This window comes from Thermobia domestica, chromosome 11 (assembly GCF_964235325.1).
Source record: "Thermobia domestica chromosome 11, izTheDome1.hap1.1, whole genome shotgun sequence".
NCBI lineage: Eukaryota > Metazoa > Arthropoda > Insecta > Zygentoma > Lepismatidae > Thermobia > Thermobia domestica.
The window spans coordinates 196,064,311-196,091,673 of NC_137464.1; the positions used below are offsets into that span (position 1 = coordinate 196,064,311).

The following is a 27,363-nucleotide window of genomic DNA, read 5'->3' on the forward strand; positions in this document are numbered from 1 at the left end:
TGTGGTTCGGATACCATCTTATTCTGTAGATCCATGTCTCAAATAGGATTGAAATTTTAAAAAATAAAAAAACAATTCAAATTGAGCTGATTGAAATCAGATAATAAGTTGCAGGTTCATGTCTCAAAAGTCTTTTTTTTTTTTTTTTTTTTTTGCTGAAAACAATATTTTAAAATAACTCACACATATTAAAATGGGAAAAGAACGATTCTCATTTTCTTGAAATAAAAACATCAAATTTTCAATATAATTAATTTTAAACTAGAAATCACTTTATTTTTTACTATTTACAAATCTTGATTTCTATGTACACTTTTTTTTTTCACTTTTTCTTTTTTAATCTTAATTTCTCCATTGCTTCAACTCTTTTCATTATAATTATGATATTAATAATGGATTCTTCTTCTAAGGGGAACAGTTCCCATAAAGCATCTTCTTCATCTTTTATTCTTTTTCTCCTTTCTTCGTCTTCTCCGTTTTCCTCTCTTTCCTTCCTTTTTCTGCTTTCTTCCATTTCTGATGTTCTTCTTTTTTCTTCTTCCTCAATGTCTATTAAAATACAATCAATCTCTTCAATTGATTGAAGAAGTTGAAAGGTAGATTTAGCCTCTGCCATCCTGCAAAATAACAGAAACAAAATTATCAATAATTAAAATTACAAATCTATTTATTTTAACTTAAGTATCCTTATGGCTAATCATTTATCACAAAAGAGGTAAATTTATATCCTCTAAAAATCAGAACTGAACATTTTTAGCAATACCATACTCTCTAATACTATTAATTTTTGATCTTTTAAATCAACAAAATTTCAAAACTAAACTTCAGTTCTACAAATTAAAAGTCTATGTAAGTTTAATTTCATATATTGGTCTTGTAATATGAAGGTATCGTACGGTCCGTTCCTTTAATTATCTAACGTATCATTCTTATTGGTCTTTGGAATAAAATATGCGTTAATTTACATATATTTATACCTTAAGAAAATAATCAAATCAGTTGGACAGTACAATCAAATTATTTCGTTACGAAAAACAAGCACAATTCTTCCTTATTCCACAGGTTATTTTCAAGTGTTTTATCCTAGCTTAGAATAATAACTAAAATTTAGTGAATTCAAATGATTTTTTTGGGTTCTTGGTGATTCAGTAATACAGGGTTCACCTCTGGTGCTTGTGGTCCCGGGTTCGATCTCCGCCCCCGCCAAGTGAACATTGTGGTGGACAAACACCGTCTGCCTAGCTTTTGTTGGAGTTCTATATAATTTTATGTGGTTTCTTTTTCTAAAGTGATGGCTCAACAAATCACAGTTTCCTTTAGCGTAGCGGTATAACCATCAGACGTAAAACTCAGTTATCGTTCAGATTAGATAACCCAACAGTACACTGAATCATATTGGGTTGCCTAACATGTAGGGATTATACAACACTACAGTAAAACATATTGGGTAGCCTAACATGTAGGGATTATACAACACTACAGTAAAACATATTGGGTACCCTAACATGTAGGGATTATACAGACATTTTCTTTCACGGATTATTCTCTCTCCGAGAGATGTCATCCCTCAAGGGGCACAATAAGTTTAGATGTCCAACTCTATATTCTAATTTCGAAATTCTTTTCTATACCCACATGTAATGAAATATACACTTTTCTACGATATATACTGTCAAATCATTCAATCAAAAAAAGCATTAATGCTTTTCTTTTTCAGACTAGGCAACATATGTCAAGATACCCTTTCATTGAATTGTGTACATGTCATGAGACGTAACGTTATAACATATTCTTAGATGATAAAAAGTTCGGGAAATCTTGTCTTCTGTAAACGGATTTAATCACTGATTATATTTCAAACTATATTCCTAATTCAATAATAATAATAATAGGAGTAAGGGTGACGCGAAAAAATCAATGGTAAAGCCTTCGTTTCTGATACAAGGATTACTTGATTTATGTTTTCAGTTTAGATCTTCCACAAACATCATGCTTCTACATTTTTCGTGGAGAACGCTTTCTACTTTCATTTTAATTTAATCTAATATAATTGTGCGAAACTATAGATTTCATTTTTCCAATAACATTACTAAAATGTTTGGGAAATAATTACTTATGAAAATTATGTAAATCAATCGATCAAATTAAGAATACGATATCATATTATAAAACAACAAACAATCCAAATGTGTTTAGCAATCAGTTCTATTTTAGAAAAAAAAAGTGAAATAATATCCTTAAAATTTTTTTCTTATTATCGTTAATAAGTATCTATTTATTCAAGTAACTAACTCTATGGCTTATGAAACCCGGAGGCCGCGTTCACAAAAGCTCTCCACTGACTTCTATCCATACCCAACTGATTCTACTTTGTATACCTATCTCTGCGAGATCCATCCTCCCATTTGCGCCTAGGTCTTCCTAATGGCCGTTTTCCGATTGGTCTTCCAGTCAAGACTTTGAAAGCGTTTCTAATTTCTTCCATTTTAGCTACATGATCCGCCCCCTCCTAGACTTGACGATCCTAACAATGTTGGGTAAACCGTATAAATTATGTAGTTCCTCATTATGAAGTTTCCGCCATTCCCCATTCCCGTTCCTCTTGGGTCCAAATATTCGTCTCAGGATCTTGTACTGAAATACTTTTAGTCTATGTTTTTTTCCTCAGAGTAAGCGATCATGTTTTGCAACCATACAAAACAATGCAAGCATAATTAACGTTTTATATATTTTAAGCTTCGACAATATGAACTGAATAATGCATGAATTCCCTGGTTTTAGTCGCCATTTAATTTCTCCGTGAATTTGATTTTTTCCTCTGTTAATACTGATCTTAAATATTTGAAACTACCCACTTTATCAAAAGTATTATTTAATATTTTAATGCATCCATAAAATGCAGTATTACGGTCCCAACGCACTTTCGTGTATTTACTTTTCTCTGCATTTATTTCTAAAGCCATGTCCCTGCAAGCATTTCATAAGATCTCTGCATTTATTTCTAATGTTTTCCTATCATCCCCTATTAAATTTACATCATCAGGATATACCATAACTGTCGAATACCGTTCAACTCTATTCAACAATTTAATTATTCTGTCAATATATGAAAAAAAAAAAACACCAACAGGAAGACCAAATATAAAAAGAAAAATCGTTTAATCTACCATGAATAATTCATTACTCTTTCTGATAAATTCACTAAATATTATGATATATTTTGTTCAAACAACCTAGTAATCACGTACAGTATCTAACATCTACCATTTTCACAAAATAATATAAAGATTTCTTTCATTCAGAACAAATAAATGCTCGAATCTTGGTCCATCATACACACAAACAAATATCACTTTGTATCTTTCCACAAATAGTACGATTACTGAAGGAAATATTGTACAAACGTGTTAAAATAGATGTAATTCCGACCTATAATTCAAAACTCGATCTTAATCTTCTGTAAAACATTCCATAAAATTTCATAAAATTTCCTCGTAACTTCTTAGTTATCGGCCATCCCTTTACCGTAAAAGAGCGGTGTTCAATTCTTGGCAAAGCCATGTAGTTCAGATTCAATGTTAATCACTAGGACCTATCTCATATAGACTAGTTATTGCACAAAAAATCGTACTTAGTTATTGTACTTATCGTTAACATAAAAAATCCTAACGTGGTTCACGAGAAAAAAGTTAAATTTCACTTGAGGATCCCGTCTCATATAGTCTAGTTGTGAAAAGGCTATTAATTCGATAACTCAATAATTTTTATAAATGTGTTCGTATATAAAACATGGTTTAATAATACACCATTTGTCTTCCAATCAGTCCAAATATAAAATATGAATTCAACTAATACGTGAAAGCTCGGCACTGATTTCATTTCTTAGCTAAAAAACAATGATTTGGTGTCTACTGTTTGTAATTTACGTTTTCCTTATGCTTGTTACGCTTTCCTAAGTGGGGAAAAATCAACTGGAAGCCTTCAAAATGTAGATATGGAGAAAATGGTAAGAATTAGTTGGGTAAAGCAGAAAAAGAAATAACAGGATGTTAGAAGTGTTGGGTGAGAAAAGAACATTTTTTAGACATTATTAGGAAAAGAAATTGGTTGTGACATTGCCTAAGAAAAGAATCTATCATGAGTGATATCCTAGAGGGTATAATAACCGTAAAAAGAGGGAAAGGGTTAATATTAAAACAAAAAGATCGCACGCAAAAAACAAAAAAGGTTAGCGGTGGAGCATAGAAGCTTCTCAGCTGTCCCCTATCAATAAAAGCAAAATACCTATGATAATGATAAATGTTTGTTTTCAATTAAACTTTAAAAGCAATATGTATTCTAAACACGGTTAATAACCAACTAATAAATGATTTCATTCTGTGGTCTTCAACATTACATATTATATAATAATAAGAAATATATTATTTTTCTTACCTGGTAATTCTTTCTGGAACGTAGTCCGTACTTTGGAAGTGGTATAATCTAAAAAGAAATAAAAAAGGAATTAATATATTTGAATTTTTCTATTACAAAAATAATCAGTGTTAAGAAAGAAAAAAATCAAATGAATATTTATTATAAAATTAATTCTTTCCGAAAATGAAGAAATTTTTTCATTTCAATAAACTAAGTCTAAGAAATTAGGAACAAAAATCCAATTCTTTCTCAAAATGCCATGTTTTCAGGATACTATAAGTCAGCTTGCATGTATTTGGTAAAATAAATGTGATATGAAACAAAAAGAAGTTAATGATTTCCAAATGAATTCATACAATCAACAAAAATTACTCTAAGATAAATTTTCCAATAATAATAATATTAAAAATGTTTCATATCTTGTAATCAATTAATGAAAATGAATTTTTATCTGAATATATTTAAGAAGACAGAAGTCCACTTACCTTTTCAAATATAAAAACAGATGAAGTAACGCCGATAAAAAACAACTTCGAAGCAAGAACACCGTCACAATCTATCCAACTAACTTAAAATGACAGAAATCTTCAAAATTCAGTTTTTATATTGATCAGAAGAAACCCACGCCAATTTTCACAATTCCATACAACAATAATAATAAAAAAGGATTCTCTAAAAAGATTGTAAACCACTTCTCTCTCTCTCTCTCTCTCTCTCTCTCTCTCTCTCTCTCTCTCTGGAATTCTATATGGACGATAACCCCTCATAGCAATAACGGTATGGTTTGCAAAACAACATTTAAAAAAGAAAAAGAAAAAAGAAGCAATTCTACCTTTTCCTCTTACTCCGAGGGTAAGAAATCCTGTCCTTCAAACTGCAATAAGACGCCCAATAGTCTACCACCGGATTTTATAGATTCTGTGAGTATTTTTTCTTTCATTATATAATTAGTATATGTGTAACTAAAGTTCATTAAAGTATGGTAATTAATTATGTTCTAAGAACCTCACCAAGTATGTATTTTTAATCAATTTCATAACAAACATTGTATTGCATTTACTGTACACATGACATACATGTCCATGCATTCAACACTTATTTTTCCTTACATCATGCTTCTTGCCTTTAATACATGTGGTCCTAAGTTCATTTTCAATAGTGTATGTAACGTTTCCAATTTAATTCCCGGCAAAAGCCTTTGGCGTAGGAAACCGAGTTCAATTCCCGGCAAAAGGGCGTGTGGGGCAAATTCCACGTTAAAACCTGTAGGTTTACGTCTCATATAGCCTCGGTGTTAAAATACATACTAATCTAAATCAACTCAACTCGATTCCTGACGGATGCCTTTGGCGTAGAAAACCGGGTTCAATTCCCGGCGGAGGTGTATAGTTCAGATTCTACGATAAAACTGTAGGTTCACGTCTCATATAGACTCGCTGCTAAACGGAAAGTTAAACTCAAAATCAAGTCAATTCCCGGTGGAGGTGTATAGTTCGGATTCTACGATAAAACTGTAGGTTCACGTCTCATATAGCTGCACTGCTAAAAGACACACTAATATAAAATCAACTCAACACAATTCCCAACAGTTGCCTTTGGTGTGTTAGGCTCGGATTCCACGTTAATCAATAAGTCGATGTCTCATATATCCACACTGCTAAAAACACGCTAATCTAAAATCAACACAAATCAAATCTAGTTATAAAAATTCTGTACCAATCGTCTCGTGCAGAACCCAATTAATATAATTAATAATGGTACAAACTAGTTCAATGGTAGAGCATCTACCTCTGCTGTTGGATTTTCTCATGTCAAGCATGTCCATATCATTTTTAGTGTTCTTATAACAAAAAGTATATTCTATAAATTGATTTATTCACCATCAAGTTCATAAGTCTTCTTAAAGTTCCCCGTTCCCTCCCACTTCCTCATTCCGCTATTTTATTTTTCATAAAGGGAATATTACAACAAAAACGGATTCATATAAATTAGTCTAACAGAATAATTCTCTGACAATAAACTTAATATATTCATATAGTCTCAGTGGTAAAGAGTTCTCTAGTATATGAGGTTCTTGGTTTATTTCCTCGTCAAAACCATTTTACTAAACTCAACATAAACAAGTGTCAATCAATATTATCTAAGTAAAGATTCCTCTCACTTTCTAAGGGCTAGTACCACAGTAAAAAGTCTTGTTCTCTGTTAGTTGGGAAATCCTAGGTCACAAATTATTTAAACATTTTCTAAGTATTTAGTGTATTGCTGCTACAATCCACATCTCCACTGCTTGAAATATCTTGGTTCGATTTCCATTCAAGTAAATTTGTAGTGAGCAAACACCTTGCTCATGAGTTTTCCTCTCACTTTCTACATTCCAACATTTTACTTATCATAAGGGGATTGTTATGATATGATTGTTATAAGTTAACCTAAGTGATATAACCATACGGCACAATATTTACAAATCAATAAATGATTTCGTCATACATCATGGACATTACACGTTGCATATGCATTTTTAATCGTAGGAGTTAATATTCATTTATTCAGAATAACAATTTTATAAACAGGTCTTCCCGTCAAAACAAGTTTGGACAACTCGGTCCCCCGCCCTTCCACCTTTGCGTTCAATATGGGATCCGGCGCGGGTCTCTTTCTTTTCCAGCGGTCTTAACCATTAAAAGAAAGAATATTTCGTTTCAATACAATCTTTACAAAAACTCGAGGAAAACAAATTCATGTAACAACCTAACTGTTACGTAAAAGGGGAAGAATACATAAAGCTTTTCCAAGTTCAATGTCAACTTTGGGTTTTATTTTCTCTTTTTTTCTGTAAGGGAGTAAAAAATTTCTTGAAGGACATTCACATTCCTAGGATGCAATCTTCACAAAGCTCTCTAAAAAGTATACAATAATCCCTAACAGTTTCTTTTTTAACACTAACTAAATTGCACAATTGTGTTCCAAAAATCTTTTTGAGGGGTACTCTGGTATCTATGTGAAGGCCACTCTGTAATTAAATCTGATGGTTGTATCTAACGGTCAATCCTAATTTTTTTCACGGCTCCTTTCGGGTGAAGGACGGTCTCACGTCATAAATACCTACACAGAATCACAAGTATATCCTCCAACAAAGATAGATAAATCTTTAAAGAATTCATCAAAGAATTCGTATATAGCCAATAATAAAGCTTTACTTGGCCTTGCATCAACTCTCAAAAACCTTGAGCAAATTGTAATTTCTAAGAATTCAGGTGTCAAGGATTTTTCCAACATCGTTTCACATATTGGCAATAATAAATGATGAAAGAACGTATCAAAAACAACAATAAAGTTTTATTTTTCAAGATAACCTTCAGTCAAATTGTATTTTCTACGAATTTTAACTTTCACAGCCATAAATTGTCATTGAACACATATTTTCACTCAATAAATAACATAAAAAACACTCATAAATAGCAAACATCCCTTTCATTAATCAATAAACAGCATTGTCTCGACTCGGAAATGCCTCGTCTCGCTCTCTGATTGGTTAAACTACTTCTTTGAAAATTATCTACTAACTTACAACGATTATCTATAAAAAAAATGGTCTCCAAACTATGTGAAGTTACAACAATTATCTATAAAAAAAATGGTCTCCAAACTGTGTGAAGTTACAACGATTATCTACAAAAAAATGGTCTCCAAACTGTGTGAAGTTACAACGATTATCTACAAAAAAATGGTCTCCAAACTGTGTGAAGTTACAACGATTATCTACAAAAAAATGGTCTCCAAACTGTGTGAAGTTACAACGATTATCTACAAAAAAAATGGTCTTCAAACTGTGTGAAGTTACAACGATTATCTACAAAAAAATGGTCTCCAAACTGTGTGAAGTTACAACGATTATCTATAAAAAAAATGGTCTCCAAACTGTGTAAAGTTACAACGATTATCTACAAAAAAAAAAAGAAATGGTCTCCAATCTGTGTGAAGTTACAACGATTATCTATAAAAAAAAAAGAAATGGTCTCCAAACGGTGTGAAGTTACAACGATTATCTATTTAAAAAATGGTCTCCAAACTGTGTGAAGTTACAACGGTTATCTGTAAAAAAAAAGAAATGGTCTCCAAACTGTGTGAAGTTACAACGATTATTTATAAAGAAAAAGAAATGGTCTCCAAACTGTGTGAAGTTACCACGATTATCTATAAAAAAAACAAATGGTCTCCAAACTGTGTGAAGTTACAACGATTATCTATAAAAAAAAGAAATGGTCTCCAACTGTGTGAAGTTACAACGATTATCTATAAAAAAAATTATTCTCCAAACTGTGTGAAGTTACAACGATTATCTATAAAAAAATTATTCTCCAAACTGTGTGAAGTTACAACGATTATCTATAAAAAAATTAGTCTCCAAACTGTGTGAAGTTACAACGATTATCTATAAAAAAAATTAGTCTCCAAACTGTGTGAAGTTGCAGCGATTATCTTTTAAGAAAAATTAGTCTCCAAACTGTGTGAAGTTGCAACGATTATCTACAAAAAAAATAGTCTCCAAACTTGTGAAGTTACAACGATTATCTACAAAAAAATTAGTCTCCAAACTGTGTGAAGTTACAACGATTATCTACAAAAAAATTAGTCTCCAAACTGTGTGAAGTTACAACGATTATCTACAAAAAAATTAGTCTCCAAACTGTGTGAAGTTACAACGATTACCTTAAAAAAAAGAAATGGTCTCCAAACTGTGTGAAGTTACAACGATTATCTACAAAAAAAAATAGTCTCCAAACTGTGTTAAGTTACAACGATTATCTATGCAAAAAATTAGTCTCCAAACTGTGTGAAGTTACAACGATTATCTACAAAAAAATTAGTCTCCAAACTGTGTGAAGTTACAACGATTATCTACAAAAAAATTAGTCTCCAAACTGTGTGAAGTTACAACGATTATATATATTAAAAAAATAGTTTCCAAACTGTGTGAAGCTACAACGATTATCTATAAAAAAATTAGTCTCCAGACTGTGTGAATTTACAACGATTATCTATTAAAAATAGTCTCCAAACTCATGAGGTTACAACGATTACACAGTAAAAGAAATCTACTGCAGAAGATGTTGATCTTTAAACTCTCTTATGTTGCAACGATTATTTATTAAATGAAATCTCTAAACTCTATGAAGTTACAACTTTTATCTATTTAAAAAAATCTACCTCACCAGATTCTGTAAAATGTATATAGTTACAGCAATTATCTATTTAAAATCTACCAGATAGGATGCCAAGTCAAAACGCTATGTTTTTATAACGATTATCTATTAAAAGAGGTCTTCCGCACAAGATTCTGACTTTTCAAATATTTGAAGTTGTAATAATTAGCTATTAATAGAAATCTACCGCATAAGATATTGATCTCTAAACTTTATGAAGTTACAACGATTATTGAAAGAAATCTAAGAAATCTACCGTACAAGATACTGTACTCTCAACCTCATGAAGTTACAACGATTATCTATTGAAAGAAATCTACAGTACAAGATAATGCTTTCTCAACTCTATGAAGATACAACGATTATCTATTAAAAGAAATCTATCGCATAATATGTTGCTCTCTAATCTTTATAAAGTTACTAGTATCCATTAAAAATCTGCAAGATAGGATGGTGAGCTCTAAACTCTGTGAGTGTACCACAATTTATCTATTGAATGAAATCTACCGCATGAGATTGTGATAGAAAATAACTATGTACTTAATTAATTATTATTGCATAAAAACATAATTATTCTTAGTAAATATTTTTATAATCTATTTTGCCATTCAACCTATTATTCATCTGTTCATTTTATAATTTAAAAATGAATTTTATCATGCCGCAAGTAGCAAATGAAGAAGTTCCTTAACTACCAGGAAAGATTGTTTAAAACAAATATATTGGATAAATTATATTTTAATTATTATTACCCGCGGACCAACGCTAACGCGGTTTGACCTAATCAGGAAACCGGATAAAAATTGAATAAAATAATGCGATACACTTTTGTTTTTTCTTATCTGGTAATACTATTTACCAATAAATATTACTGTACATTTCAAATCCGTTTACACTTTCTGCAACTCCCTTAGAATTCTACATAACAAAATTTTACAGATATAATCAAATGATTGCGATTAGAACTAATCTTTCTTTCACACTTTTATTTGACTTAACGTAAGTACTAGTTGAATATACCCATGCTTCGCACGGGGGCTGTATTTGGAAGTCAAGGAATGTGGGAGTATCACCATTGATCTCAGCGACTGCGAAAACTATGGATTTGACACTAATATCGGTCATTTTGAATTACTTTTATATGTCTCGGTATCTCTTCCCCGCCCGGTGACCCGGCCCTGTAACGAGTCGCCGTTGAGAACACCCCCCCTGACTCTTTAAATGGATGGACTCGTCCCAAGAGTTTGACAAAGGAGAAGCAAAAGATTGTAAAGAAAGGAGAAAAAAGGGAATAGATACTAATATTATTTATAAGTTTGTGGCTAAAATTAATGTTAGCTATTTTAAGAACTCTTATTTAATAGTAGTTGCTAAGTAATTGTTTTTGTTTTTAAAAAAAAGTAGAAATGAAGAAAGAGTTGGGAGTGCGCGAATGCAAGAATTTTTCTGGAAACCATTAAGCTAAACAAAAATTCATGCACGAATCAACGAATCTTACTTAATCTACAATACCAAAACATATCCATAAGGAATAATTGTCTAGCTTCGTTCTTTTCTCTCAAATTACTAAGAAGTTGTTCTCCCGAATTCTCATTCCACCAAATTCAAATATTCTTCTGGGGAGGATTTGTCTAATACAATGAACATTTCCCTACTTTGGAAAGTTAAATTGAATAAAAATAATAACCTGAGCAAAGCGGAAAGTCTGCAAACGACCAAACAGGAAATATTCATAACGTGACACATCTACTACTTAAAATAATGAAGTTACACTCACCCAACGTTTTGTTCTTTCGTTACCTTTGCTCTCAATCTTTTAACATTGACCTGGGCTTCATCGTCTGACCAAATAAACGTCACAAGGAGCAATCGAACATATTGGTCAAAACCGGCACTGAGTGCATAGAACCTTTTAGAGGATTTTCAGCAAATTTTCTGGCATAGCAGTTTAGCTCTAAAACGGCTTGCTGCATTAAAATTAAAGCAAAAAACTCATTCGTTTCCCAGTTCCTTCTTTTCTTCCACAAATTTAACGTCCCACCAAGCCGCAGAATTTATCCTTAGAGCAATAAAACTCCACAAATTAACCAGAAATATTTCTAATGAGAACCTAATCAAAGGATTATTCTGGTTATTTGGATAAATCCCAAAAATAAGCGGGATAATGTTAACCTCCTTTGGTCCCCCGCAAAAATCCTGCCTCGGCTCCTAATCACCTGGAATCTTTCAACTTTAAATCGAAAAGAAGCTTAACAGAATAGCTTGTCACTGAGAAACTTTGATAAATTTCAATTCACAAATCACTATAACCAACTAAACTCTTTCTTTATTTCTACTTTTTTTTAAAAAAAAATAATTACTTAGTAACTAATATTAAATAAGAGTTCTTAAAATAGCTAACATGAATTTTAACTACAAATTTATACATAATATTAATATATATTCCGTTTTTTTTTACTTCTTTACAATCTTTTGCTTCTCCTTCGTCAAACTCTTGGGACGAGTCCATCCATTCAAAGAGTCGGGGGGTGTTTTCAAGGTCGACTCGTTACAGCCCGGAGCCGAATAGCGTGAATTTGGAGGTTAATGCGATCGGAGTTTCACCATAGATTTCAGCGGCCGCGAAAACCATGAATTCGACACTAATATAGGTAATTTTCTACTACTTGTACATGTCCCGGTAAACGCCCCCCTGAGACTCCCTGCTTCGAATTTTAACAAAAACTTTTAACTCTGGTCTGGAGCCTGGACCAAGGTATTCGTGACTAAAATTTGGTAACTCTCGGTCAATTTGTCTGGTTCGAAAGCCGGTTCCGTAAACGCCCCCCTGAGACCCCTGGTTCGAAATTTTAAAAAAGGGCTTTGTCTTGATCTGGGACCTGGGCCAAGGTACCCCTGACCAAAATTTTGTAACTCTCAGTCCGATCGTCTGGTCCCCAGGCCACACACAGACAGACTGACAGACAAACACACAAACAAACTCTTTATTTATATTAGATTATTTTAATAGGAACAAAATAGTTGGTATATTTTCTAACAGATGGTATTTGTTGTACTTTCATGCAGTTTTCAAATATATTTGTGAAGAAGTTTATACTAATATAGTTGACTGAGAAGTCAGTAATTCAATCATTTCAATATAAAATTTCAAGATTACAGCAGAAATTCAATCTCCATATTTATTTCTACATTCTGAATCTTTTAACCCTTCAGCGCGAAGCTCTGCACATATGCAAAGTTTACTTTGAAATTGTATTGCACGTGGTAGTTTTCAGTTCGGACATAGAAAAGCAGTTTGCGTATCAGCTAAGATGTCCTAATGAAGTTCTGAATTTCCCGCTAGATGCCATAGTAAGCCAGCGTTGGACTCTTTGTCTTACTTGTTATACGCGGAGTTAAGCCATGTTGTCACTTCTGAGATTTCTTTGCTCGTTAGGTGGACAGCTTTGAACTGTTGACTTTTTTCTGTGTTAGAAGTGTAATAACTGTAAAAGTGCAAGTACGCTGACCTAGCTTTAGAGGACTTTGCATATGTCAACGCGCAACTTTGCATAGACCCTATATGCAAACAACATAAAATATCCCATAGACTCCATATTATTTGCAGTAACGTTTTTTAATCCCGTGTTTCCTACACTTAAACCACTCCAAATTTTAAAAAAATCAGTCCGGTCGGAAAAATGGTGCATTAAAGGGTTAATAAATTAATTAACACTACATGCAATTATATTCTATTAAACTCATGCAATAAGCTATTCAACAGTACATTAACATTCACTCATTCTTGGCTGGAAATTATTGATAGGTTCCGGGCTTTCGTCATATACATTTAATACTAACTACCAGGTGTCCCAGAAGTAGTGACTCACTTGTTGTTTGGTGCGATAGGCTAGGTTGTATGATTGATATAGTTTTTTTCTTTGTTTCTTGTTTTGTTTGTGTTTTGGTGTAATGGAGCTTTAGCTTTCTTCAGTTGGCAATACTACAAGATGGCGGCTCTTCTGATGCTTGAGAAAGTGTCAAATGCGTTAGCCTATTTTCTTAGACACACAATGTTACGGAAGTCTGTCAACGAATTAAGAAGCTGTACGGTGATCCTGCGTCACAGCGGAAGACAAAAACAAGGGTAATCAAAGCCATCGATACCACTGGTAGTGTAACTGATACCATGAGGCTGGGTAGCCCTAGGTCCGTCAACAATCCTTGAAAAGCAGCTCGTATACAGGGGAACTTGCAAGGCCACCAAAGAAGTCGAAATCGATGCGACTGTTATCCTTCAACCCCAAATATCTCGAAGTCATCGGTTACCAGGCTCATCAAGGATCTCAAGTTGCGTCCATATCATCCTCGCCTGCTGCATGCCCGATGACCGTAGTTTGCTGAGTGATACCTGCGGACGGTGGAGGTAAATCTCGACTTCGAGAACCACATAGGCTGGACGGGCAAGGCCAAGCTCCATATGTCAAGTTCAGTAAACCGTCACAACTGTTTGTACTGCGTCCTGAAAAGCCAAATGTGGTGATTGAACATAATCACCAGAGTGCTGGTGTGATGGTTTGCAGTGGGGTGTGCTGGGGCCGTTTTTCCTTGATGGTTCGGTGACTGGGAAGACGTACTTGAATTTACTGGAAGAGTCAGTGATACCTCTGTTGCAGGAGAGGGATGATTTTGACACATTATGGTGAGAACAACACCGTGCTCCACCACACTTTGCCCGGATTGTTGTGACTTTTTGAACAACATTTTCCCCGGGCGATGGATTGGTCTTCGCGGAACAGTGGAGTGGCTACCACCGTCACCAAACCTCACCTCTCCTGACTTCTTTCTATGGGGACATTTGAAGAACAAGGTGTATGCAAGACCCATACACAGTGATGCGGAATTAAGGGCGAGAATCTCCGAGGAATTCAACAACATTCCCGTTCAGATGTGCCGAGACGCGTACAGAAATATGCATGCATCGACGTTAGTGTCGCAACGTGGACCTCCAAATGGAGAATTGGGATTAGATACTGTAAGGCAATTGATTTTTACATCATTCTTCTCTGAATACAATTTTGTTTCATGCCATTCTTGTTCATAATAAAAATGAACTGATCAATCAAAAAGTTAATCACTACTTCTGGTATAACCCTATACATAGAAATTATTTTTTTAATTCTATATTTAAACATTACACTCATAATTACGATTTAATTATTTATAACATAATTAGTCCACTTTAGGACCGGAAAACCTCATTGAATCTATAAATAAGACCAATATCTATGCTCTACTATCAATAACTAAATCTGAAGAGAAAAAAATATGTTGACAAATGATCTGCTTACTCTTAACTGAAAATTTATACTTTCATTGTGATAAAATAGATCCGCGGATTGCAATTGTGAAGCACCATTGAAATTCAATCATAGCTTTCGTTCCTGTCAAGAATAATAATGCTAACAAACGATATAAAGTATAAGTCGACCTGAACAAAAATATTAAGGGATGTTGCTCCCAAAACACAATTCTTCTGAATTACCAGGATTAGCTTGCTTTAGGCAAAACAATTTAAATATTCCTAATGTCAAATATAAATTAGTCTAAGCAAAGTGACATAACGTAAGCATTCTGTGGTGATTCCTAAATAACAACCATAGATTTAAAAGACGCTCGCTTCATGATAATATCTATGTCACTGTAGAAACTAAATAAAGATCCACATAACATACTTAGTTGAACTGTTAAAATTTACTTTTACCTCGTTGTGTTGAAATATAATTTCAACAAACAATTACTATTTTTTTTATTTTGATTCTCAATGCTTCGAACAGCTATGCTTTTGCTAACTTCATTAGAATTCATCATCTTCCTTTGCAATTACAGGTAAAGTATAGTCAATAAACAGCTACGTCTTTTTATCTTAAATCTTATCTGAACTTCCCATAACTTCCGTATATTTCAGTTCAAATTCCTCTTATGAGGCAATTTCAGACAACAACTCGTATTCCAAGTAATTGAGGTTGTTGAAATCAGGAAATTTCAATTTTTTACTTCACACAACAAAACTTACAGTAGTTCCATTTTGAACTCTCCAATAAGTATCTTAACCTCGACCCCAGCAACCGTTTTCCGTAGAATTAAATATGTGATGTTTTGAGGTCTATCGCGTGGGCCGCGATGGCTCAGTGGTAGAGGGCTCACCTCTTATACACAGGACCCTTGGTTCTATCCAGTTCGCACCAAGTGAGCTTTGAGGTAGACAAGAACCGTGTGCGTGAGTTTTCTATGGGTTCTTCCGTTTCCTCCTACTTTTTTATTCCACTATATCATTCATTTCTTATCATCACTATCTCCTTTAGCTTAGCTAGCATAAGCGTAGGATGTAAAACTTGAAGATTTCAATATTTTTAATTCTATCGTCATAACAACGCACATAGACGAGATTATGAATATAATTCTATCTTTTCAATTAATCATCGGTTCCTAAAATCGGCTGCAATCAAATTGCGCGCAGTTTTCTGGTTTTGCCAATTGCATCTGATAACCCATTCACAAGCTGTCATAATGTATAAAATTGCGCACAAACACATTAAGCAATGTTGTCAGATGGAAAATATTTTCTCTTCTGTTAGAAAGGAGCAGCGAAATATCCAAACGAAAGGCCAAATAAAATTATTAGGACTGAGGTATTTAATTTTAAAAGATGCAAAGGAATTAATACATAATGATAGAAGAAGTATAGAGAAGCTATGTATTGTATTCGGAAAAAAATTCACACCAGTTCGTCTGCCCAGGTTTGACTCCAAAATTGAACCAATCTCGAATCTGGGGATAACCTAAATATATTTCCTGAAAGGGTTTTATCGAGTAAGTTCCAAACCAAGTTTCAAATTCTTACCTGGAGGTGATCCCATCCCTTCAGAGTTGGAAATATACAGAACAACTTAATATATATATATATATATCCTATATATAAAAGTGATCTGCATGACTAGTAGATTAAGATTATAATATGCACTACTCAATTACATATGTAGTAATGAACAAAACCAAAAAAACATGATTATTTCACTATAAGTACCCTGTACTACTGGACCTATAAGACCCTGTATTACTGGTTGAGAAAAGCATATCTATATGGTATGTGGATTGTAAATACAAAAACTTGGTTTTGCAGGTATCTTGACTTAATGTATTTACTGCTCAAATTATATTTAGGCAATCCTCAATATAATTTGTACTATATTTCTAATTTCTGTTTCTAACCTAATTTGAAGGAAAATCTTGTTTACGCACAGATTTTAAAGCTACCCTTGTGGCAACGTTGGACAAAAATCTCTGTTCAAAAAGGTCAACAGAGATTTGTGCGAAATTTGGGATCTACAGTGTGCGCAATCCAGCTGCTCCCCTAAAATATACCTTTACGGAAAGTATTTCTTGTATATAATAAACCTCATTACTTAGACATAAATAGTTTTATAAATAAAATAAAATGTAATTTAAACATTAAACTTAATATAAAAATTATTTGATTTTATATGGAATATTAACTTAGCTTTTGTGTATCCACGCACGGACACAGATAGCATCTTAAATAGATGGAAAGATTTATTTGACGATTTGCTTAACACGCAGCCATAAACTAATATGAGTGGGAAAAGGGAGATACACACCGCAGAACCGTATATTGCACAACCCAACCGAATAGAAGCAGAAAACGCTATAAACAAATTCAAGAAGCACAAATCTCCGGGTGTAGACGAAATTCCGGCTGAGTTAATTTTAGCTGGAGGCGAAAAATTGTTTAACAAGATACACAAACTCATTCTCCTTATCTGGTAGAAGGATGAATTGCCACAAGAGTGGAGAGAATCAATTATTGTTCCAATTCACAAGAAAGGCGACGAAAGGGAGTGTAATAATTGTCGAGGCATTTCTCTTGTCAACGTCCTATTAAATACTTTCAGTCATTATATTAGCAAGATTGACCCCATATGCAGATGAAATTATTGGAAATTATCAGTGTGGATTTAGACGAAATCGATCAACTATCGATCAAATAATTACCATTCTCCAAATACTCGAAAAGAAGTGGGAATACAATACACCACTTCATCAACTATTTATTGATTTAAGAAAGGCTTTAATCCGGCGGTTAAAGAGTTCAATTCTGCATTTTATGACTAAAAGGTCACACTTCACATACATATTCTTTGGACTCTAGTCAACAATTTTAGAAGGGGAGCCAATCTGAAATTCTTGGCGGGTGACTTTGCCAAGCATGGTGGCCTACCTACAGGAGTGGATTAATATTTGCAGAGTTTGATTCTGTATTTGGCATTCAAACGTATCTCCTACGACACAAAATGTATAAAAATGGCACGAGTCAATCATTATCTAATTCTATAAATAATGTCGATACTATTCAGTTAAAATAGGGCAGTGTTTATGGCGGATTGCCTACATTTGAAACTAGCTCTTCAAATTTCAGCCCTAAAAGTATTTTATCCTTCAAATGTTTTGGCAAATTGTACACCTGAGTAGGTAATCAGAAATCAATTAAACTAAAAATAATGGTCACTAATGTCAGATTTCGAGAGCTGTCTAATTATACCATAAGAATGCCTTTAAGATTAGCACAAATATAAATAAAATACCATCATTGTTGCTTTACAAGAGCAATCCATAGTTAACTGTTATTTACAACACTGTACGCTGTCACAAAGTTATTTACACTATAAAGTAATTGACAAAAGGAAATACAGAATCCAAAAAAAGTTTTTAAAATGTACTCGAAACAGTTTATTCGCAGTCTCTTTCGCACTAGCAAAGTGGTGTACAGATCGACGAAGACTTCCGGAATTTGTATCCTGGAGCATATTATCTTGGAACCGCGTTTAATTAACTCCAAACAGGTTTTTGCAGCAATGAGGATCGGGGTCCCCTGCGGGGTTATCTTGCCTTCATTTTCTTTCCAACCCCACGAAGTTGGTTGGGGAAGGTCATGGTGTGATTTCTAACATTGAGCCCAAATCATACGCTGATAAGGTGCTCTGCGAACATGTAGCATCAGCGCGTCTTGTGTAGGTGGGATTGATTCAATAGTTCCTCTTTGCAAAGTAAATAAATGCTTCCTTGCTTCATTTACAAAATCTATAATCGATGACTAATCATATAGTAGCACAACGTACTTTTCTAATTATGGAATCGTCTCATCTATATTCCCGTTGGGCAGTGCAGTAAAAGCTCCAGTCACTTCTGGTACTGCGTTCCAAATACCTTGTCCAAATGCCGTTTTCGTGCCTTTTCCGTAAAATTAGGATGTGGTATCCTATCCCATAAATGCATGGAACATTGGAAGAGCTTCCGCCATTGATGGTCCCAATGACTGAAATTTTTCTCACGTTTATGTATCTGGAATAAAGAAATAGCATATGCCTTGGGCGTTTGCAATTCTTAAGTAAGCGTAGCGTACAGTGTCACTCGATTAACAGTAAATAAAAGGATATTTCACGCAGATATATGTGAGTGCATTAGAGCAAACACTTTCTCGCGTTGAGGGAAGTGTTGGAGAGCCAGGAACAACAACTTCAGTGGTCCCATTTATAGACATTATATATATTTGCTTGGAACGCCAAGCAATTATTTGTGGATAGTTTATATTTGTAGCAATTATAGTAGTCCATACCTAATTCAGTCTAAATCAGTCAGAAATGGCATTGAAGGATAATCCTAAAAATTTTTGGAATTATATCAAAAATAAGAAGAATCAAAATTTAGAAGTAAATCATATGACTTTCAAAGGTAAAGTAATTACAACAGATGCGGACATAGCTTACAACTTTGCTCAATATTTCAAAAGTGTTTATTCTCCTCATCCTTCTGATTACGATATTATCCCCCATACCAATTCAATCATACCGTATTGTCTAACGGTGAATTCCATTTCTGAATGTGAACTTAAAGAGGCTATTAAAAAATTAAAATCTTCTAAATCAAGTGGGCCCGATCTATTGCCAACTTATTTATTAAAAGGATGTGGAGAACTTTTAATAAAACCATTAAATTACATTTATAGCCTGATATTAACAACTTCAATATTTCCAGAAATCTGGAAGATTAGTAAAATTCGTCCAATACTTAAGAAAGGAGATGCCAAGAGTATTGAAAATTATAGACCAATATCTCTAATTTCCACAGTAGCTAAAATATTTGAGCATATTCTTTATAATAGAATATTTCATCATGTTAAACCTTACATATCTAATTTTCAACATGGATTTTATCCACGGAGATCGACCGTTACCAATTTATTTCTATTTATACAGTCTATTGCGGATTCCCTTAATAATGGTTTTTCTGTGGATGTAATTTATACAGATTTTGCGAAGGCCTTTGATAAGCTAGATCATGCTGTATTACTTGCAAAATTATCTAATTATGGCTTTTCAAAGAAACTACTATCATTAATTTCTTCCTACTTAAATGGTCGAAAACAATATGTTGTGTATAATAATCACAGTTCTCCATTGTTTGATGTTAATTCGGGTATACCACAAGGCTCCAATCTTGGACCTCTCTTCTTTCTACTATTTGTTAATGATTTACCATCTGTACTTGAACATTCACACTGTTTATTATATGCGGATGACATGAAATTGTACAAGGAAATAAGAGAACTTGACGATGTTCTAAAACTTCAGAGTGATTTGAATAACTGCTATTTATGGAGTGTTGAAAATAAGTTACATTTTAATATAAATAAATGTAATGTAATCACATTTTCTAAAAATAGAAACCCTGTACATTACAATTATACCCTAACAAACACTATTCTTAATAGAGTTCAGGAAGTAAATGATTTGGGTGTCATTGTAAATACTAAATTATGTTTTATCGCTCATATAGAAAAGGTTGTCAATGAAGCTTTCAAATCTCTAGGTTTTGTGATAAGAAGTACTAGAGATTTTAATAATCCATATGTCATTATTATGCTATTCAATTTTCTAGTACGAAGCAAACTTGAGTATGCAAGTATAGTTTGGACTCCGTATTATAAGCAGTACATTGCAAAAATTGAACGGATTCAGAATAAGTTTCTGAGATACTTATATTACAAAATCTATAGAATAAACTCTTATGAAAATAAAATATCGTATGCAACTCTTCTAAGTTTATTTGATGTTGGAACATTATCTGCTAGACGAAGGTATTTTCAACTTATATTTCTTTTTAAGTTAGTAAATGGAATTGTTGATAGTCCTGAGTGTTTGCATTTATTAAATTTTAATATTACACATAACTGTTTGAGGACAAGATTACCATTTATTTGTAAAAGATCCAAAACCATTGCACATTTGAATACACCTTTGATAAGTATGTGTAGATTATTTAACAGTTTAATACAAAATAACATTGAAATTGATTTTGCTATGCCATGTGTTGCCTACATAAGATCGCTTATAAAAATTTTACAACGTTTAGATTATCTATAGTATTGATATTTCTATATCTACTTATTATGTAAGCCAATTTAATTGTAATATGATTATAATGTAAGTCTTCAATATTTGAACAATTCTTCTATTGTTACTATTTTGAATTTGCTTAGTAACAATATTGTATATATTAAAAATTGTTTTGATAAGTTGGTTTATGGATTTTGTTACGCTCCTTCACTGGAAGATGGCTTTATAAATCTACTTTAGAAGTATCTCACTGATCCTGTGCTCATAAAAATTATTTTATCAGACTTCTAATGTATTTTCTATTGTTTTTGGTCGTATGTGATTTGATAGTTTGTGTACCTTCTCTTTCTGGTATCTTATTCACATCTTGCTCTCTCTCTCTATGCATTTAGCATTTTGCCATTATATGTTCTGATGTTTTCTTGTGAATATTTTTATTTATTTTTTTTTCTTCTTTTTATTTTTTCTTCTATTGTTCATTTGTAGATGTAATATTAATTTTGTAAGCCTGTTGTAACTGGGATAAAATCCTGTAATAGGCAGCAATAATAAATAAATAAATAAATAAATAATCTTAATCATTCAAAAAAATATATCTGTGGATAGTGTGAAATGTGTATACAGACATTTAATGCCGCATCCAATACCAGCTGAATACGGTTCCGCCGATTCCACCCTTCGCGAAACCTTTATAACATAAAATCCTTCATTAAATGACATTTTGCACTAGCAACGAATATCTCCTTGCTCCTGCAAGTGCTAGTTTGTCTCAAACGCTCTTAGACAAAACCACAATATCTGTGTCCGTAGTTCGAATGAGCACCTTTGGATATCCACAAGAGACAGCGTCTGCAAGATGAAGCATCATCCGTGTGTCCGCTTCCTCGTGGTTGCAGGGGCTTAAAGAATTAATATTCGCGTAAAGAATTAAAACATGTCGTTTATTGCTATTTTATCGTAGGAACTGTAGAAAGTTCTTGGGAATTGAAGAGTTAGGTGAGACTCCATATTTCCAACTAGTTCCCCTTGATTTTTATGCTATTTCTTTTATGGAGTTGGGAAAATATTCATCAAATACCATATCGATTCGTTTCACTGTTGCAAGCTGTTTTCGGAAGTATTTAAAAATATTACTGTCGATATGGTGCCTTCCATTTCAATTCAGGCAGAGCATGTACCATCACCATCTCAGATATTGTTGAAACTTTTTTTATAGCAACTAGACATGTTTTTAAGAGACCCATATTTTTTTGTTTTGTCGAAAAAAATTTTCCCGCCAAGTAATGGGCCATCAAAGACGGGGAGTACAATTTATGAATTGTAGAAGACATGGAAAATGGTCAATTTCGGAGCCTCACCATTCGGCTATGGAGACAGGTAGAGTTATAATTCTTGTTGTGGTGTGTACATAGGGATATAAATAAACTATATTTTATTATAGTTTGGTTTGCGCATGCGTATCTTTTTGTACATAAATTAACAAATGAACGTCAATTTATCTGAAAAGTCGAAGTTTGCGAATTTTTTTCGAGCACTTCTGTTTCGAATTTTAAAATTCTGTTTTCACGGTTGGTAAGACCTAGTTACCCACTTTCCGAAAAAAAATTGTATCGCTTCTGTAGTCAACCGTTTTGTCGCAAAAAATTCGAGAAGTTGAAAAATTTTCAAAAATCGCCATTTTTGGGCGCCATTTTCTCGAAAACACCATTGTTTAAAATTCTGAAATTTTGTCAGATGTTTCAACTTTACCTGAATAATAAACACACTAAAGATCATTCTCGACCAATGCTTCATGGATTAACTGCAGCCTTTTAAAGTTAGCGAAGTTTCGCTAATTTTGATGCCACAGTTAGCAACACTGGGAACAATAAAAGTGCAATGATTTGATGATGTTTGTGGTTCATATTCATTAAATGAAGAATAAAAGGTTTTCTTGGCTGTTTTTTTATTATTTTGAACAAAGAGGCTCTCTGAAATAGTAAAATGAGCCTCCCCCTACTCCTCCGTTTTCTTAAACTGAAGTAATCTGAGGTGGAAATTACGATTACGAAACACACAAATTTTAAGTTTACTTGAAATGGCCATCCAATGAATTCTGATGATCTATAAAAGGCCTAAACTATTACCTCAGTATGATTTGGAATGCTCCAGACAAAGTCTCAATTAAGTGCGATGTCATTACAGTGATCGAAAAATGACAAAAAGTTAAAAAAAAAAAAAATCGAAACGTTTTCTTACGCGTTCCAAAGAAATTTACTGAATTTTTAAACAGAACAATCCCAACATAAGAATGGGTCACTCGGAATTTTAGAGTATTCGACTAAAGTGGGTCAGTCTGCAACCTGCGAGGGAAGTGTTATTTGTGTGTGTGTATTGTGCAAATTTTAAGTTAGCTGCTACTGCGTTGCTGCAAATCAAAGGTGCAACCTGTATTGAAGCTGTCATGAGTGACCTATTTCCTTTAGTAGTATGATCCGTAGAAAATGACAGTTGTCTTCTACAAGAATGTGGTGAATGTCCTGGAGTGGAAGAAATAAGTGTGGTGTCTTTAATTATTGATCCTGATGAAAATGAAAGTGGTTACGTATGCCACATGGGAGAATAATAATCTCGTTAAAAAAAGAAAAAAAAATGCCACTTTCTGTTTTCGTATCGTACATTGCCGGTTTAACTGTAAGAATTGTAATTCGTGACTACATCAAGAAAATCCAAAGAGAATCAATTGCTACCGAAGACCACCGTATAAAATTTCAAGATACAAATTCTATTTTACTTCATGTGGACTTCGTTGAAAACTGGACTGTTTTTCTGCAAAGTGAAATTCAGAGTTATCACCGAGATATGAAACAATTGACAGTTTTGTTGTAATAAACGACGATAAAACACACGATTCGGCTCATGTACTCATAGTCATAGACAAGATTCTAAACATACTCGAAGAAAAGCGAAAATATATTTTATAGAAAAAGGTTTGAATACGTGAAAATAGGTGTCTACAATTTCCCAAACCGTGTCAGTGATTTCTGATGGTGCTGCATCCCACTTTAAAAATCGCTTTCAGATGTTCGAGATGCAGACAGGTCCGATAAAGCAGTGGTTTTGCAGTGAAACCGGCCATGCAAGGGTCTCTGCGACGGTAGTGGGGAAGGGGGGGGATGTGGCAACGCGCCATAGCCTTAGGCTAAAACAGATACACAGTATTAAAACCGCAGAAGAAAAATGAAATGAAATCTTTAAGTTTTACGTTCCACGCTTATGCCGGTTAGGCTAAAGGAGACGGTGATTATGAGAAATGAATGAAATGGTGGAATGCAGAAAGTGGGAGGAAACGGGATAACCCCAAGAAAACCCACGAGCACGGTGTTTGTCCACCACAAAGCCCACACGGCACGAGCTGGGATTGAACCAGGGACCCCAAGCACCGGAAGTGAACGCTCTACCACTGAGCCACCGCGTCCCCACTAAAACCGCAGGACAATTCGTGAGTATAGTGCAAGTACAAACTCCGGATATTACTCTCGTTTTGTTGCCTGGAACTGAATTTGACGACTTCCGCAAGAAAAAAAGGGAAAGTATGCGACCGGTAACTGGTATTCAACGAAGTCATCTTTGGCTTTCGGAAAATTGCGAAGTTTTTATGGCAGTAACGGGTCGCCATGAACTAACTTCATACTTCCCCCAAAATCGAACTTTTGCAATTCAAAGTGTAGATTTAAGAAATCTGCAAAAAGGAACTTTTGTTATATACATATACGTATGATAACCAGTGATGCGTAGCAGAAATATTATGAATAAATCATGAATTACGTGAAGTTGAAGTTCTGTTTATGCTTCCACATGAACCTTCAGCAGGGTACAGGTTTCCAGAAGAGCATAAGAGAAGTGAAAATAAGTGTTTTGTGACTATCGACAATGTGCTACGCAGGGGCGGATCCAGGACGGACTTCTGGGGGGGGGGTTGTAATACTGCTACTTAGAGCTACTTTTAAGAGCTCCAAACTCTGGGATGGGTTTTATTTATATATAAATAAGAAAGTTTCTTCTTCTGGGGGGGAGGGCGGCAATCGTCCCCCTAGATCCACTCCTGGATGAGTTATGAGTGAACCAACATCTATTGGAGCATCTGCACGGTTACATGCTATTAGCAAAGAAGACAACAACCAAGCAAATGATTGGTCCATGTAAAAAAAAAAAAAAAAAAAAAGTGAAATTTTGTTTCCGAAGACCATTTTAACTAAGTGAACTTGAAATTTGTGTGTTTCGTAATCGTAATTTCCACCTCAGATTACTTCAGTTTAAGAAAACGGAGGAGTAGAGGGAGGCTCATTTTACTATTTCAGAGAGCCTTTTTAATCAAAATAATAAAAAAACAGCCAAGAAAACCTTTTATTCTTCATTTAATGAATATGAACCACAAACATCATCAAATCATTGCACTTTTATTGTTCCCAGTGTTGCTAACTGTGGCATCAAAATTAGCGAAACTTCGCTAACTTTAAAAGGCTGCAGTTAATCCATGAAGCATTGGTCGAGAATGATCTTTGGTGTGTTTATTATTCAGGTAAAGTTGAAACATCTGACAAAATTTCAGAATTTTAAAAAATGGTGTTTTCGAGAAAATGGCGCCCAAAAATGGCGATTTTTGAAAATTTTTCAAATTCTCGAATTTTTTGCGACAAAACGGTTGACTACAGAAGCGATACAATTTTTTTTTCGGAAAGCGGGTAACTAGGTCTTACCAACCGTGAAAACAGAATTTTAAAATTCGAAACGGAAGTGCTCGAAAAAAATTCGCAAACTTCGACTTTTCAGATAAATTGACGTTCATTTGTTAATTTATGTACAAAAAGATACGCATGCGCAAACCAAACTATAATAAAATATAGTTTATTTATATCCCTATGTACACACCACAACAAGAATTATAACTCTACCTGTCTCCATAGCCGAATGGTGAGGCTCCGAAATTGACCATTTTCCATGTCTTCTACAATTCATAAATTGTACTCCCCGTCTTTGATGGCCCATTACTTGGCGGGAAAATTTTTTTCGACAAAACAAAAAAATATGGGTATCTTAAAAACATGTCTAGTTGCTATAAAAAAAAGTTTCAACAATATCTGAGATGGTGATGGTACAATTTTATATTTTTTTGCCTGAGTTGAAATGGAAGGCACCATATATAGTTTCGGCTGCTCCTCGAGAAATCATATGAATAATAGCTGCTCCATCAAAAATCTTCACCTCTACTTCAGGTTCTAGAAAAATTTCTTCCTTCCTACTGTTAGTGACGGGGGGTGCAACTTATTTTCACGCTTAAAGAATTCTTCCAAATCGTCCTATATATATTGGCATGCAATGTAGAAACGACTAAACAACACACCGTTATTTGTAAGGGTGGTACTCTTTTCAGTAAGACGTGTTCGTCTCTTCTGTTGGTTCTTGAATGTGGAAAACCTGTTGCATTTCAACGGATCAGTAAGTTTCTTAATTTTGCTCTTCAGCTTCTCTTCAACAAATCATGTGAATCGGGATTCTACTTTTCTTTCCATCATTTCGTGGGTGTCAGCAGCTTTAAATTGTGCTATTATTTTGTTCTCGATCCGGGTAAAGCTCTCCTATTCTTTCCAGAAAAGGATTACTAGCATGCTCTAAAGCCATTATTAACGAATGACCATGGTGTTTTTTTCAGTAAATGTTTTAGATGTTTCATGATGTTTAGTATCATCTTCTGTGCATTTAAAAGTGAATTCCATATGTTCAATATATTGACGTATTTCTGGGGATGTTAAAAGAAATCTCCTTAATGTTTCCGGACTTTCCTTCAGTTCGATAATTCTTCTGTCACCTTTGAGCGTGGCATTAATTTGCGCGTAAGCTTGGTCGAGAACCATCGCTGAAAAAGATGGACGACTTTTTCGTACAACAAAGGCACCTCGTGTGAAAGCTTTCAACACGTCGGAATGCAAGCTACGAAGGGAGAGCAGGTCACTAATATGAACTGTAAGCCACCAAGCGTAGTGTACGTGGCCCAATGCAAAGAACCATAGAAGTATGTTGATAATACACTTTACGTAGAAGACGAAGTTTGCTTCACGAACAAACGTGAGCACAGTCAACTCCAGTGTCAAAATAGTATCCCAGAATCGGAACTGCGACTGTGTTTCACAGCAATGTTTCTTCCACATTTCGTCAATCAATGAGTTATCTCTATCAGAAGACTCGATGTATGAATTCTTTTGCAAAGCTGCAAAAGCAGCAGCTGTGACTTCATGGGCGTAAAAAGGCAT

The 27,363-nt window shown here is 34.0% G+C and overlaps 1 protein-coding gene across 1 annotated transcript; it reads right to left on the reverse strand.

The window, feature by feature from the left end:
* Nucleotides 1–250: 250 nt before the first annotated feature.
* LOC145665410 (uncharacterized) lies at nt 251–27,363 on the reverse strand. Its single transcript, XM_081732716.1, has 3 exons — nt 27,179–27,363; nt 4,435–4,482; nt 251–617 (listed from the first exon to the last, which is right to left on the reverse strand). The coding sequence occupies exons 1-3, from the start codon at nt 27,361–27,363 to the stop codon at nt 323–325; spliced, it is 528 nt and encodes a 175-aa protein (XP_081588842.1). The 3' UTR covers nt 251–322.

What these genes read in the sequence shown, in the direction of transcription:
- LOC145665410 (XM_081732716.1), bottom strand. Translation starts at nt 27,363, where the DNA reads ATGCCTTTTTACGCCCATGAAGTCACAGCTGCTGCTTTTGCAGCTTTG. An exon ending in CTGGAGTTGACTGTGCTCAC is followed by an intron (nt 4,483 to 27,178) that starts GTTTGTTCGTGA and finishes ATTTCTTTTTAG; the next exon opens with ATTATACCACTTCCAAAGTA. An exon ending in GTTCCAGAAAGAATTACCAG is followed by an intron (nt 618 to 4,434) that starts GTAAGAAAAATA and finishes GTTATTTTGCAG; the next exon opens with GATGGCAGAGGCTAAATCTA.